Genomic DNA, 13,931 nt, shown 5'->3' on the forward strand with positions numbered 1-13,931 from the left:
CCCATCTCCCATTGTGTAGTGGCTGCAGGGATGGGGACAGTGCAGTATCTTTGCTGTGCTATGTCCCCCACGGTCAGGATCATGGGTGTGTCGCACAGCCATTTAGATGGAGATGCAATCAGAGGAGCATCAATCTCCTTTCAGGTAGCTGTATAGAGTTATCACTCTATACAGATAGAGTGATAGATAGATAGAGTAGGCTGTCTCCCGTCAGCCTCCTCTTCTCCATGCTGAGCAATCCCAGTTCCCTTAGCCACTTCCCATCAGACTTGTGATCCAGACCCATCACAGCTTCGCTGTCCTTCTCTGGACATGCTCCAGGGCTTCAGTGTCTTTCTTGTAGACAGGGGTCCAACACTGGACAGAAGTTAGATGCAGGAAAAGCAAAGCCCTCTCTGACTCTGCTCTGGTAATTGCTTGGCTGAAGGCGAGCCTCTGGCAGCAGAGATGGAGCCCAGACCAACAGCAGCACAGGGTTACTGATGCATCATTTCTCCACTCATCTCCCTCTCCCAGGACAGCAACCTCCAGCTTTGCTTCACACCCGGAGATTCCTGGGCAGTCTCCAAACAGTGCAGTCTCCAACTGGGGTGGCCAGGCTGAGCTGCACCCTGCTCCTGCCCTCCCCGCTCTGCAGGCACAGGAGGCACCAAGCACCACTAACTGCCAGGACAGTGCTAAGCCAGGCTGGAGAAACCCTGAACCCACTGCTTTTCCTGGAGCTGAGAGTCTGATGAGCTGAACAAACATTGTGTCACAAACAGCTTCTCAGCTAGTCTTATTTCTTTTTCTGTTCCCAAGTTGCCCACAAACAGCTCATAACACGTTCAAGTTTGCCTGCTGCTCAAAAAGTCATTGGAAAACATTTTTCCTGGATTTTCTTCATGGATTGCTATTGAGCTGGATGGCCCAGTTGTGGCTAGAGACATACGGTAACTGTGCCCTGAGAGAATGAGCGCAGTGCTAAGGCATCTTTCTGATGAAAACATCTGCCTGGCCAAATTTACAATTCCAAGTGAACAAGAGATTATGTTGTGCATAGTCTGGCTCAGAACTGTAAGACAAAAAAAAAAAAAAAGAGGTTCTGCTTCCACTTCTCTCCCCCTGACTTCTGATATGACCACTTTTCATGGTTCTTCATCCATGAAAATGAGGATCGTGCTCTTCCCAGAGCTGTTTAAGCAGTTTCTGAAGATGACTGTATTTGATTACTGCCTGTATATCACTTGGGCCCAGTGTATGCCAAACGGAACTGCAAAGGTTTTATCAGACTGCTTTTCTGTGGAGACAGAGCTTATGCGATAGCTCCCACTCCCTCTGTGCTTCCGCCAACTATCCTGGCTTGGGGGCCAACTTCAACTACATTCCATAGAGCAGAAGTGGCCTTAAGTTCCTACTGCTTTCCTGAAACACGGCAGTAGCTGAGGCTGGTGCTCCCAGCTCCCAAGCACCCACCCAAGAGAGATTGTAGAGACTCCTAAAGAAGACAAAAACCTTGGATTGGATTAAAGCCCTATCAGGTGTTAGAAAATGTAGCCACAAGGCCCACGTCTGTAGGAAACCAGTCACCAGTTCTGCCTAGGACAGCAAGACTTTTAAAATGCACCGAACTAGACTTTCTTTGAAAGAACGCAACAAATTATAATGAGAAGTTTTCCACAACCTGATTGTGGAGAACATGAACAACATGATAAGAGCATATGGATTTAATAGAGTTAATGTACGCAGCAGAGTTACCCGTGCTGTCTGAGGCAGATCTCTATCCATCTTTATCCTAAGTAAGTGCTGCCCAAGCAATTCATCAGCGACATGATAAGAACGTCAATGATGTCACTGATCACATTATTAGCATCTGCTCTGACTCCAGGCAACCTCAGTATGCTCCAGTTCCAGCTATCTCCCAAGTAACAACACTACAAAAGGCCCGTGCTAGCAGCCTGAAGTCAAATGGGGTCAGGCACAGTGACACAGAGGTCCAACACGAATGCTCACATAGAAAGTAGCTACTGAGGTCGCAAGGGCTTTCTGTTTTGGTGCACTGATGTCCCCTGCAGAATGCAAGCCAGCATGATTATTGGTCTATATATTTGTTGTAAGGCACACTGAAAGGTACTGCTGCAGTAAGATAAAAGAAAAAAAAAAAGAAAGAAAAAGAAATCCCACAGGTGTATTAGTACTTGAACCAGACTTTTAACTTAACATTCACATTGCTCTTTATCCACCACGGTGTAACTTGTATCAGAATCCTGACACAAGCTCCCTACCAAGTTTCACATTTATTAGCATCTGCTGAACATGAAAATGTAAAAGGCTCCGAGACTACTCTAGAAACACTTCTTCCCACATTTCTTCTTTCTCTCATGCTCCGAACCCACCTTCCATCTTTGCACTGATTTTGTGGCATTATTAAAATTAAACCTGTAAGCTAAATCTCATGCAGAGGCCTTCTGGAAGAGCCTGGAAACAGGCAAACAAGAACCCACTGAAACACAAACCCTGTGATCCCACAGGCACCCAATGCAACATACTAAACAAGATTTGAGAAAAAAATCCAGAAACTTTAATGTGTATTCACTGTGTATACAGAAAGGATGAAATACATAATTTGTTATCCCAGGAGTATCCACAGCAGCAGGGTTTGCACAGCAGCAACCAAAAGCAGCCAGCTCCTCCGCCCCTTTCTGTTCTGTATCTGTGAGGAAAGGCTGAGGCTGCAGACATGAGGATCAAAGGGGGCTGGCACCAGGTGCGAGGTGCAGAGCAGGCTGGCTTCTGGCCACCTGTATCCATCTAATTCTAACCAACACAGGAAGCTACCAGGGAAGAAAAGGTTGATGATTTCATAAGCAGGTAGGGTGGCAGTATGAACAACGGGAGACTTGGTTCAAACATTCTGCTTCTTAAAAAAACGAACAAATGCCAGTGGATTATTCTTGGAGCACAAGCTGTGGGAGTGACCGATAGTGCATTGTTCGGGCTGGGGCTGGCTAGCACAGGCAGCTCAGCACCTGGGGCTCAGATGTCAGCAGCTGGGGCTGCAGGCTCTGTCATCCACCGATCCCCCGAAATCACACCATCTACAACTGCTCGCAGTACGCAAGCTGGAGAACACAGTTCCCAGTGAAAATAGCCCTAAAGCCCAGAGGTTTGCTGCGGAGAAGCTCTGCTGATACAAGGGCTTCTGCTGCACAATAAAACACTTCTTCCCCTCCTCAGAATCATAGAATCATTAAGGTTGGAAAAGACCACTAAGATCATCAAGTCCAACCATCAGCCCATCAACTCATTCTTTCTCCATTTTGACTTTCTCACCCTCTCTTCTGTGCTGGCTTCTGTTCAGTGTTTGGTATGGTTTTTATTTTTTATTTTTTATTTATTTTTCCATCCATACTCCTTGGCAATCAACTACATGATCCACCTTTTTTTCCTCCTCCAGTGTACGATAACTGAGGACATTTTGGTGTCCAGATGCCAAAAGGAAGGCTAGGAGCAGAGTAAGCAAAGTAAGTCATGCACTAGAAATGTTTGGGTTAATTTGCTCATGGTGAATGTTGCAAACAGCAGCATTTTATAAAAACCTCAATGACAAGGTAGCTTGTTTTCTCACCAAGGAGAAATAAGAGAGGGAAACTATGCTACAGCCAATTATCTCCTAAAATAGGACAGCTAATGCTTTTATATAAGTTATTTTCCTAAAACTGATTTCAATCCCTCTTTGAACAGCAGTTTTCAAGTAAGGCATGCTTTAATGCCACAGGAAAAAAAAATCCAGCAAGGCCTTGCAAAAAGAAGGGCTAAGACCTGAATGTGCAAAAGTTTCCAGGCAGAAGGGAATTCAGGAAAGAGAGAGAAGATTTTCACTCAGCTGTCTTGGCCAGCTGTGTGCTGTCCCATCAGAAGCTGTGTTATTCCTGCAAGGCATGGGGGATATAAGGTACTGATCATGAACAGGGCTGAGAAAGTCTTACTGGAGAAATAAGCAAAGAATCAATGAGAGACTGTCTGATGGGAAGAGAATAATTCACAAACTTAGGATGAAACTGGTGCTGAAAAACTATTTACCGGCATTCTTTACTTTCCCCATTAAAACATGAACCTAAGTCACCCTTACTCATATAGGGGCCAGTCTGATGACATAACTTCACCCTGCAGGGAAGCCACAAATCCCACTTTGTGTTGGTACAGGTCTGGTTATAGCAGAGCACTATCCCAAAGGAAAGAGACTTAGATAAGTATAAAAGTGTTAATGCTGGCAAAGCTTATTTCTATGTGCTACAGAAAGAAGCTCTTCGGGACTACTGGAGCTTTCTTGTTGCATAGTATAAAACAGATGCACTTGAAAATACCAGTACAAATAATACCACCCTTCAAAAGTAGTACTTTAAATTGTTTGGACTGTGTAGGAAACTGTAAAAAAAAAAAAAAAAAAGACCATTTTTTTTGCAATCCCTATTAAAATAAAACACAGCAATAAAAGTTCTGACTGTTACAATAAAGCGTCAGTGGTTTATTTCAGCACTTTGGAGCTTAAGAGGTTTACTTTATCAGTTTTTCCTTTCATCCAGGCAAGTAATTCCTTAGGTTCCACAACAGCGCAACACACTGCAGTCGAAACAGCCCATTTCATTTAGGAAAACGAACAATTTTCTCCAGTGCAGGCAAGTACAGGCAGAATAAGCTTGTGTTTGTGTGCAGGACCCAAGCCTTGGGTCCATCTGCAAATGCTACCAGCTTGTTGGAGGACCCCACACGATACGACACGACCTCCAGAGCAGATGCGGTCGACAAAGTGGCAATGAATTCCTTTGCAAAGTGTGTGGTACATGTGTAGAATGTGTAGAACATGGAAGAGCATTAAACTACCCTGTACTGCAACAACTGATTCACTGACCCCCATGCAAATGAGGTTAACAAAGTCTTAACTTGAATGTACCTTCCAGCCATGAATTCTGTTACACCCAGCCTATGCAAAACCCCAAGCTCATTTACACACAGGTCCTGAAAAACAGAAGCATTTTACAGAAGTCTGATATTATCTAGTAACTGTGTTGTAAAATAAATTGTACTTCCTACTAATTGGGCAAAGTGCGCACTCTTGTACCAGTACTCTGCTCAAAATGATGTGCAATCATGACAAAATGGTCAGCAGGCACAGTGAGACCTCCTCCTCACTGTCTCCTATGGAAAAAGGGTTTTTGGGGTTGTTTTCCCAAGCTGTGGTTGCACACATGCAAGTCCTGTCCCCCTAGATGGCACGTGCTAGAGTGCTTCTCTCAGAGGCTCTCCTTTCTTCAAGAGGGAATGCACTGCCCTGTCCATTTTTACACCCCTGATGTACAAGCTATGTGCAAACCAACAGCCACCAACCAGAAAAAGACTCCCAGATGACACAGAGTTCCTTCCACCGCCATGTATAATAGGCCACAAACCATTGTTACACACCAATATTTCCAAGGCAAAAGAGACAAAAACTTTCTCTCTGTAGTTACAATTTTGCTAAGTGGAGTCATATGAATTACACTCATGCCTCAAAGCAGTGTTTCATTTAGCCCCTAGGTCAGTGCTAGCATTCAGAGTTCACTTCTTGTCTTATTCATGACTTCATTTCTGTAATAGTCTTTTTACTCTTGGGGGAACAGACCCAGCCCTTCACAGCTGGTGGCCATTTTGTCACTGCCTGGGAGGAAGCAGGATGTTATCCCAAGCATTGCTTTTTGCTCCTGGCCATGCCTATGGAGACGGGTGGAAGTGCAGCTGCAGGCAGGTGGGAATAAAGCAGTGCTGCCTTGAACCTCTCCACTTGGCTAATAACAGTAGTGACAACCGGAGGTGCACCTGCCACCCCCACACACCAGCACTGAACACACCTACACATCCGAGGGTTTGCTGGCGGTGACTTGCATCTGTCGGTGTCACCGCATGAGATGGAGGGAAGCTTTCATCCCTCTGTGCCAGATTGCCTTCCACTACCTTTTCGTACCACAGCACGCAGATAAAGAGAGCCAAGTGCTGGCCTGCGATGCCTTGTTTCAGCTGTTTGGCTTGCTCACAGTGCATGCATTTGCTGAAAGTGAGGACTATGCAGGGTGCTTCAGCAGTGGTGACTGAGCTCTGCATCCCTCAGTGCTCGTTCAAGGCTTCTGTATACACCCTGGGATGTCCCCGCTCAGCATGACGCAGGTGAATGCCATAAAGCCAGCTCGAAAAGGCAAGTATAAGAGCTGCAGGCAGGCGGGGGATGTGCAAGACATTTGTCACAAAGGAAACGGATGCTCATCTGTGCTCCTTCACCCCCAGTATTCAAGTATTTCACAAATGGCCATCTTTCTTGTCTGAATGCCAAAGAAGGCATTTCATGGGCATTCCAGTGCCTCCTGATTTGACAAGGATTGCAAGGTTTTCTCTTAGTACAGCTGAGTGAAATGTTCATAGCAAATCACATCCAGCCCGTCAGGTTGCAAGTTCCCTCATGCTGCATTGATGGAAAAGATTTGTACGAGAGTTCAGCCTTTCAACTGGCAGCCAAAACCCTACCAAAGGGCAGCTTCCTAGTACGTCTCAGTATCACAGCTTTAGCATGAAACCAGCCAACAGAAAGCACTCTGCAAGAGCAAATACTCGGAAGGCAAAAGAAAAAGCCCCAAGCTCCTGATTTGGGCTGCTTTTGGGTTCACTGGAATCAGAAACTCAAAACAAAAAGCACAGGCTGAAAAGCCCAGACAGATCAAAGGCGGAGAAAATGTTCTCACAGATCTTTGTGAAGTGAAACTACCCAATTTCACAGAGTTTCACTTGCAAGCAGAAGTGGTGAGCCCTGCGGACAGCATTAAGGATGAATTGGAAACTCTACCAGGTAGCGACTACTGGCTCTCTCTGCTGCTCTGCTTTCACAGCCAGGTCTTCTATGCTCTTTCTTTTCCTTCCTAGTTTAAATTGTATGGACACATCTTTACAGACAATTCAGTGTTTCAGACTAAAATGTATCTTGGTCACTCATACCTTATTTTCTGCTGGGACCCAAGAGAAGAAAATTGAAAATTGATTACATTGTCAATCTGTGTTTTTAATTTCTAGCCTTGTTTCCACTGGCAGCAAGAATAATATGCCCTGCAGGCAGTGTCACTGTGAATATGTCAGTGCTTTCATGGACTCCACCAAGTTACTGCAGACGTTCAGAGGTGCTCCGCTCCTTCACATTTCAGCACAGTGGTCACCCAGCCCAGTTCACCAATATACTTCATGGAGGAGATATCCAGGCTACTCATCTATTATTTGGGAAGTTGACTCAAGTTTATACAAATATTTTCCATTCTCATAAGATGACAGAGGAGGTAACAAAGGTACTGTGATGTTTTCTTATCCCTCTCTCAGACCAGTGAGTCACCTAGCCTGTGGCCTGTCTCTCCCCTCGGCTAGTACCAGATGTTTTGGAGGAAGCCACAATTCGTTTTGCAGATGACAGACCAGCTTACATGGGAAGCTTTCTTCCCGAGTGTTAGCAGAGAATGGCTTGTGCTCTGAAATATGGCAGTGAGAGATGAAGGCAGAACTTAACCTTTCAAAAGCTTCTTTCCTTTTTACCTACCAAGAAACTGTTATCTGTATTAAAGACTTGGCTGTTTTATGGATCCCGATAAACTCTTGGTTTTAATGGTATTGTATGGCAATGAGTTCTAGGCTGTAATCATCCGCCATTAAAAAAAAATGTTGCCCTACACTGCTCCATTGACTGAGCACAGAGAAAGGAATAGGAACAGGTGACCTGTCTGCCACAGTAGTTTTAAGAAAAAAAAAGCAAATGGAAAACACAAATAAATAAATAAAATTTGAAAGAAAAAAAAAACCAAAACAACAACCGAGTCAAGACATATTTGCACACTGCAATCTGCATCTGTCGGCATCACATCCCTGGTGTGGGCTTTCCTGAACTCCCTCATGGCATGGTGCCATACCTTTCCCACCTGCCAGCATAAGCATCCCAAGCCTTTGACAGAGGACTTACTAGCTACGTGGGCGTGTGCCGTGTCAGCTTTCAACGTACAAGCCCTCGTCCCCTGTAGAAGGAAGATGAGTTTCCCTATCTTGTCACAGGGGTGAGCAATCTCATGTTATCCCTTATGGAGGCACCATAGCTGGCAGCTTCTGCAGAGCACTCGCAAGGGGCATTTCCATTTGTTTTTGAACCTGCTCTGCACCTTACTTCTGTGCTTTACATTCATGTGAGATGACCTGGTCCCAACATCCTGCTCAGACCTCAGGCAGCCCCTCTAGGGGGCTGCTGGGACCAGCGGGGCCCTGCTGTGTGTAGTGGGGTCATACAGTGGGGTGAGTTTCTTCTGTTGGTGGAAAATGGTCACATTTGGGCATGCCAATCCTGGGTATCTGCAAGCCTAATTCTGAGTCCTTGCTGAGACTGACATTGCAGTCCATCACTAAGCTGAATGTGACTGGTTAAACACACAGTTCAGTATTTTGGCCTCAGATAAAATCTCTTGATCTTACCAAAGCAATGTATTAATCTCTGTCAGATACTTCACCCCACCACGTGCTTCACAGGAATTCCTGTGTTTGGGTCTCTCAGCGCTTCTCAAGGCTTTTAAGTGAACAAAGTCTCAGAGAAGGCTGTGTAAATCTGACATTGTGCATGTTTTTTCTTCCAGTAAGCCAAGGTTTTTATGAGCTTTAGTTCAATTTCCCATTCACAAGACACAGTCAGTATTTTATAATACTGACACAAATTAACTCTGTGCAACAGTTCAGGCAGTCTGCAAAAGAGCTGGAAAAGCTTCCTCACTACGCAGTCAAAATCCAGCCTATGCTACTGGAAAAAGAGCAGTTTCTTTTCCTGGGTGAGGGAATGAAGAGCCTTGCCAAGCACGTGGCACTGCCGAGTGCATCTCCAAGAGGAACACGTCTTTCACAGAGCTGGTCCTAGCATGATTACTTCTGCCAATGTCACACACCAGGACTTGAAAAGACAAGTTGTACCCGTGGTAGATGTCTTTTTCCAGTGCCTGATATTCCACCAAGACCACACAAAAGCTGATCCTGGAAATACAACACAGAGGCAGATGCTTGCTTTGATTTCAGCCTGGGGCTGTACACCCTGCTGAAGGATCTCAGAGACAGCGGGAACCCTGTAGAGGAATGAAGCCAATCCTGGGTGGGAAGAGAGGCCACACTGTCCTGCCCTCCACCAGCACCCTCTGCAGACAAGCACTGACTCTAGGGAAGTCTCCTATGCTGAGAGTGTGAACCTGCAGAGACAGATCTGAAAAGCAAGGAGCTTCCAGACAGCTCATCTTCCCGCTCATGTATAGTGCTAGGGGCTTTGGGAACAACCTACCCGCATTATTAGCATGTGCAAAGGAGGAGACCCACGATGGCTGGTCACTACTGTGTTATAACTAAGAATAAAGCATGCATAGTGTATTTTTCCACGCTGTAAAAGTGCTCTGCTGTAGTTTATTTCCATTTGATAAGAAACCAAGAAAATGTTGCACCACAAGGCTTCAATGCCTTGATTAATTAACAAAAAATACAACAAAGGCAAAACCAGGGGCAACCTTCTTTGCATATTGAAATAATTAGACCTTGCAGCAAGCAGGAAAATGAGGAAAAAGTGCCTTCCTGGAAAATATTATGCTTCATAATATTTAGAGCCCCATAAAAACAAAAACAAAAAACAGTGTTTTTGTAAAAGGACTAATTATGCTGTCTTGCTTTGCAGGCAAAATTGTTAGGAAACCTTACAGGACAGCCTAATGCCCCTAAGAAAAACAAAGACATTATGGGGTTGAGTGGTATCATGTAATTATCCAGGCCTCTTTTAGAAACTGTATATGTACTCTTTAACCCAAGACTCTCCAGTGGGTCTTGTTTTTGTCCTCCTGCCCAAAGGATACCGTTGCTGTGACCCAGTCCATACACATGAAACCACACCCAACCCCTAATAAAGCCAGCAAATCCATCCTTGTCCTAGAAACCATGCTTGAATAAGAGTTGAAACAGCAGCCTTGCTGATACGAACCCCGGTTTGAGAAAGGGACGGTGTGATGTTTTACTGAGGGCTGTACCACAACAACAACAAAAAACCGTAAAAAGGCTCTTATTTTGTACTCCTAACACGCAGTCCAGGCCATAAACTGAAAGAGGCCATTAGGAAAATGAGGCCATCATTAAAAGCAGAGCTGGTAAACATGTAAATGCCTTCAGCACGCAGAGCACATCACTGGAGGTTTCAGTGCAATCCTCATTTCTTTACCTAGTGGCAGAAGCAAGGACCTGGTGTGGTGTGATAGAAAGAGGGCCATATCCTTTGTGGTGTACCACATTCAATTAATATCTCAGGCTTTCTATGTCTGTCACTGCTCACAGGGGCTGGAACAATGGTTCTGCTTCCCCATTCCCTTTCTTTTTTCCCAATTTTCACATAGTACCATGCTAAAAACAAAGTAATGGATTTCCTTCTCAGAGAACTGCATGGGCTGATAAAGTGAAATCTATGGCAGAAAGCAAGTCATTTTTCCCTTTACCTCATAATTTCAGTTAAAGGCGAAAGTGCAATAAATTTTGGCGGGAAAAAAAGAAGAGACGGTTTGGGACATTTCTAATGGCTGGTCTGTGTACACACTGTTGAGAAATATGGCTGAGAACAATCTGCCCTAGGGATGATTATTTTTCTTGCTCTGAGGCTCGAGCATTACTCTTGTTGTGCCCAGGATTTTGAAATTGTCCGAAGTTCATTTGAGCAAAGACAGGAACAAAAAAGGAACGTTGCAGCTTTCCATGTTTAAACGCAATATTCTTTCACAATGACGAGGCATTTGCTTTATAACCCAACCGAAGCACTGTTGCCCAAGCTCTTCCTGCACTGTACAGCTGCAGTTTCACCTCACTTGTGCTGGATACCCACCAGGATCTGTTCCTTAAAGTATCTAATGTAATGGGGACCTTGTCCATGAAGGAGTACAAATTACTGCAGTGTTAACAATACGAATGCAAGCAGTACTGAGAAGGATAATAACACCTATAGTGAAGCACTGAGGTAAACCACAGGCTGGATTCACTAGCCTTAGCAAACCTAGACAAGAACGTCCCCATGCAGTTGCACCACTGCACTTCAGGGGCTCCTGTCTGCAGGATGGCCTCAACTGTCCCCAGCCCATCCCGCAGGCTGGCTGTGTGCTGGCATGCTGCAAGTGCTGCCCCGTGAGGCTTACCATTTCTTATTTTATCAGAAGGACAGAATTTCCTCAATAAGTGTTCCTGCACTACAGATTAAACAGCAAACAGTTGCGTGAGTTAAAAAAACCCCACAAAAACAACAAACAGCTGATGAAACGCAGGAAGATCCTTCTTGCTATTCTAACAGTATTGCTTCCTTTGCTTGGAAGTGGAGCTGGCAAAACATTAGCACGGTGAGTGCTGGGAGCAGTCAGCTGCCTCCTGCCAAGCCTCCAGCATCTCCCCTCGCAGGCTGGGCGATGCTGCGAGCCAGGATGCTACGAGCCTGCCTGACTCACACAGCTCACTGCGTTCAGCTCCCCACTGGTGTCAGGAAAGAGAGAGGTAGAAAAACTTCCATCATGGGAGGGGGGCAGAAAGAAGAAAAGTAAGCAAAGAGAGATGGTGGGCGCTTTGGCACCCTGCCCTCATCCCATGGCGATCAGTGGGAGCAGTGCAGGGTTCACAGAGTTGCTGTGACACAGCAGCAGGGGCGAGCCTTCCGCATTCCCAACCTGCATATTAATAGGAATAACGTGTGACTCACACTGACAGAAGCGGCAAGGCTGGGAAGCTGTAGTCTGCAGTTATAAAGAGCTACACAGCGCTGCTGTATCGCGGCGCGTCGGCCAAGTCTAATGAGCTGTCTGCGCGCTGTCATCCGGCAGGCGCAGCACTGCAGAAGGGGGCTTGGAGGCTCAGAGGGTGTGCGTGGAAGGGGAAAAGTTCAGCTGCATCATGAGCTATTTGGGAAGGCAGTTACAAGAAAGTGAACAAGTTTCTCGTGCCGGTCCCAGGCTTACTCAAATGAATAACCCATGACTGAGCAAGCCTCTGAATATGCTTGGTCACAGTGAAATGAGACAGATTGCCGGGGGTTGCACTCCAGTCCCCTCCCCAGCCCTTACAGGACTGCTTCATTTCTCTAGCATTGGCTGCAGCCAATAATTCACAGTCATCCGAGACCTGTGTGGCATCAACAGAAACCCTGAGTTTACCCACATCGCTTCTCTGTAGCCATGTGAGTTGCAGTCAACTTTAAGCAGGTTTCTGAGCTTTCCCGGCTTCTCCCCAGTGAGTGTGCCTTCACCCAGGCTGACAGTGCACCATAAGTGAGCCAGCATCACGCTCTGCTGGCTGCCGGCACGAGCCTGCTGCTTGCTCACAGGGGTGCAGCTTGTAATGGGTGTCGTATGCAGCTGGCTGTCATTTTTCATGGCAGTGGCTCAAAAAGTCATAATTCTGCCAAAAGGAATCAAAAGGGACTTGTGCTACTGCTATTGTATCTGCTGTAATTCATGTGAGCTGCTCTAACAGACTTTGATTTATGAAGAGAAAATTCACAAGCATGCGATGCCTGTTTGAACAGCTTAAATGAGCCCATGTTATAATCTCCTTAATGGATGGCAAGTAATAAGGTGAGCTCCTATGAGCTCAAATACTAGCTTGAACGAGAACGCCTTGAAGAAAATTGAAGTTGGAAAAAGCATGTACTACAAGAAAGTCCTCAAATTCTCTCCAAACATGCATTTGCTTATGTATGGGATAGTGAAAAGAATATTTAGAAAGTATGAATGGCACTTACCTCTCAAGAAGTGCTGGTAAGAAGGAAGTGAATCAAATACGCTGTTTGAAGCCATTGTTTCCTCTTTAAAACTCACTTTCTCTTTACAGTGAAGGAATATATGATTTCTTCTACCTTGGGAAGTGAAAAATGAAGAACGGTCATTGTTACCACCCTCTGCCCAGCCATCACTTTGCTTTATCCCAGTGCCTCTTGAGCAACCCAAAGCAAATAATAAGGTTCTTTTGCTAAAAGAACTCCAAAATTGTTTCTTAAAAAGAAAAAAAAATAGCGGATCGGTTGTGGTTGATGATGCTTACCACTCTACGAAACTCTGTGGTTTGCAGTCAAAGCGATTTGCCCTGCCTGCTGACCAATATCCCGGACCCGCTCTTGTGTGACTGCCTCTGTACCCAACTTGTGGTTCTGTGGTTGTTTATGAGGCCCAAAGAAGTGTTTCACACAACCAAAATTACAAATTTAACTGTTCCCCTTTCTATAACCTGCCTCCATTGGTCCCTTTGAGTCACATGACCTGAGTGATGTCAACTTTTTTTTTTTTTTTTCTAGCTTTCTGAAGTCATGCCCTACCCACTCCACCTGCCCTCCCCGGGGCTGTGCGAGGCAGCCATGGAGGTTGCTGAGGGAGGGAAAAGAGAAATGACTCACCGGCCCGTGTGCTGCAGGCGGGCGTGCTGAGCTGGTGCAATGCTGCTTGTTTTGTTGTTTGTGGTTTTTGGAACTACTGATTATTTTGATAGGGATTTCATTGCTGCTTATTCAATAGTAATTCAAAGCTGGGTATTAGCTGGCTGCTGGAGCAGGATGTGTAAGTCATCCTGTACAATGTTAAGAATCAGCTGTAGGGAAGACCACTGACTGGGGAAAGTACACTGCAGAGAGTTGTGATAGAGAGAGGGAGACAGGGAGAAGGAGAAAAAAGAGTGAGAAAGGAGAGAAGGAAGGAAGGAAGGAAGGAAGGAAGGAAGGAAGGAAGGAAGGAAAGAAAGAAAGAAAGAAAGAAAGAAAGAAAGAAAGAAAGAAAGAAAGAAGGAAAGAAAGAAAGAAAGAAAGAAAGAAAGAAAGAAAGAAAGAAAGAAAGAAAGAAAGAAAGAAAGAAAGAAAGAAAGAAAGAAAGAAA

At 45.3% G+C, this 13,931-nt stretch overlaps 1 protein-coding gene across 2 annotated transcripts in view; it reads right to left on the reverse strand.

Moving 5' to 3' along the window:
• RUNX1 (runt related transcription factor 1) overlaps positions 1-13,262 on the reverse strand; it is a 156,280-nt gene extending 143,018 nt beyond the window's left edge. Inside the window, exons 1-2 of one of the 2 annotated variants that reach the window (XM_021405077.1) lie at positions 13,111-13,262; positions 12,812-12,925 (exon numbers count right to left, since the gene is read on the reverse strand). In XM_021405077.1, coding sequence (XP_021260752.1) covers positions 12,812-12,866 — 55 coding nt within the window. In that variant the 5' untranslated portion in view covers positions 12,867-12,925; positions 13,111-13,262. The remainder of the gene's footprint in view (positions 1-12,811; positions 12,926-13,110) is intronic. The other variant, XM_021405076.1, reaches the window with a different exon arrangement.

The sequence above is a fragment of the Numida meleagris genome, chromosome 1 (genome assembly GCF_002078875.1).
Source record: "Numida meleagris isolate 19003 breed g44 Domestic line chromosome 1, NumMel1.0, whole genome shotgun sequence".
Classification (NCBI taxonomy): domain Eukaryota; kingdom Metazoa; phylum Chordata; class Aves; order Galliformes; family Numididae; genus Numida; species Numida meleagris.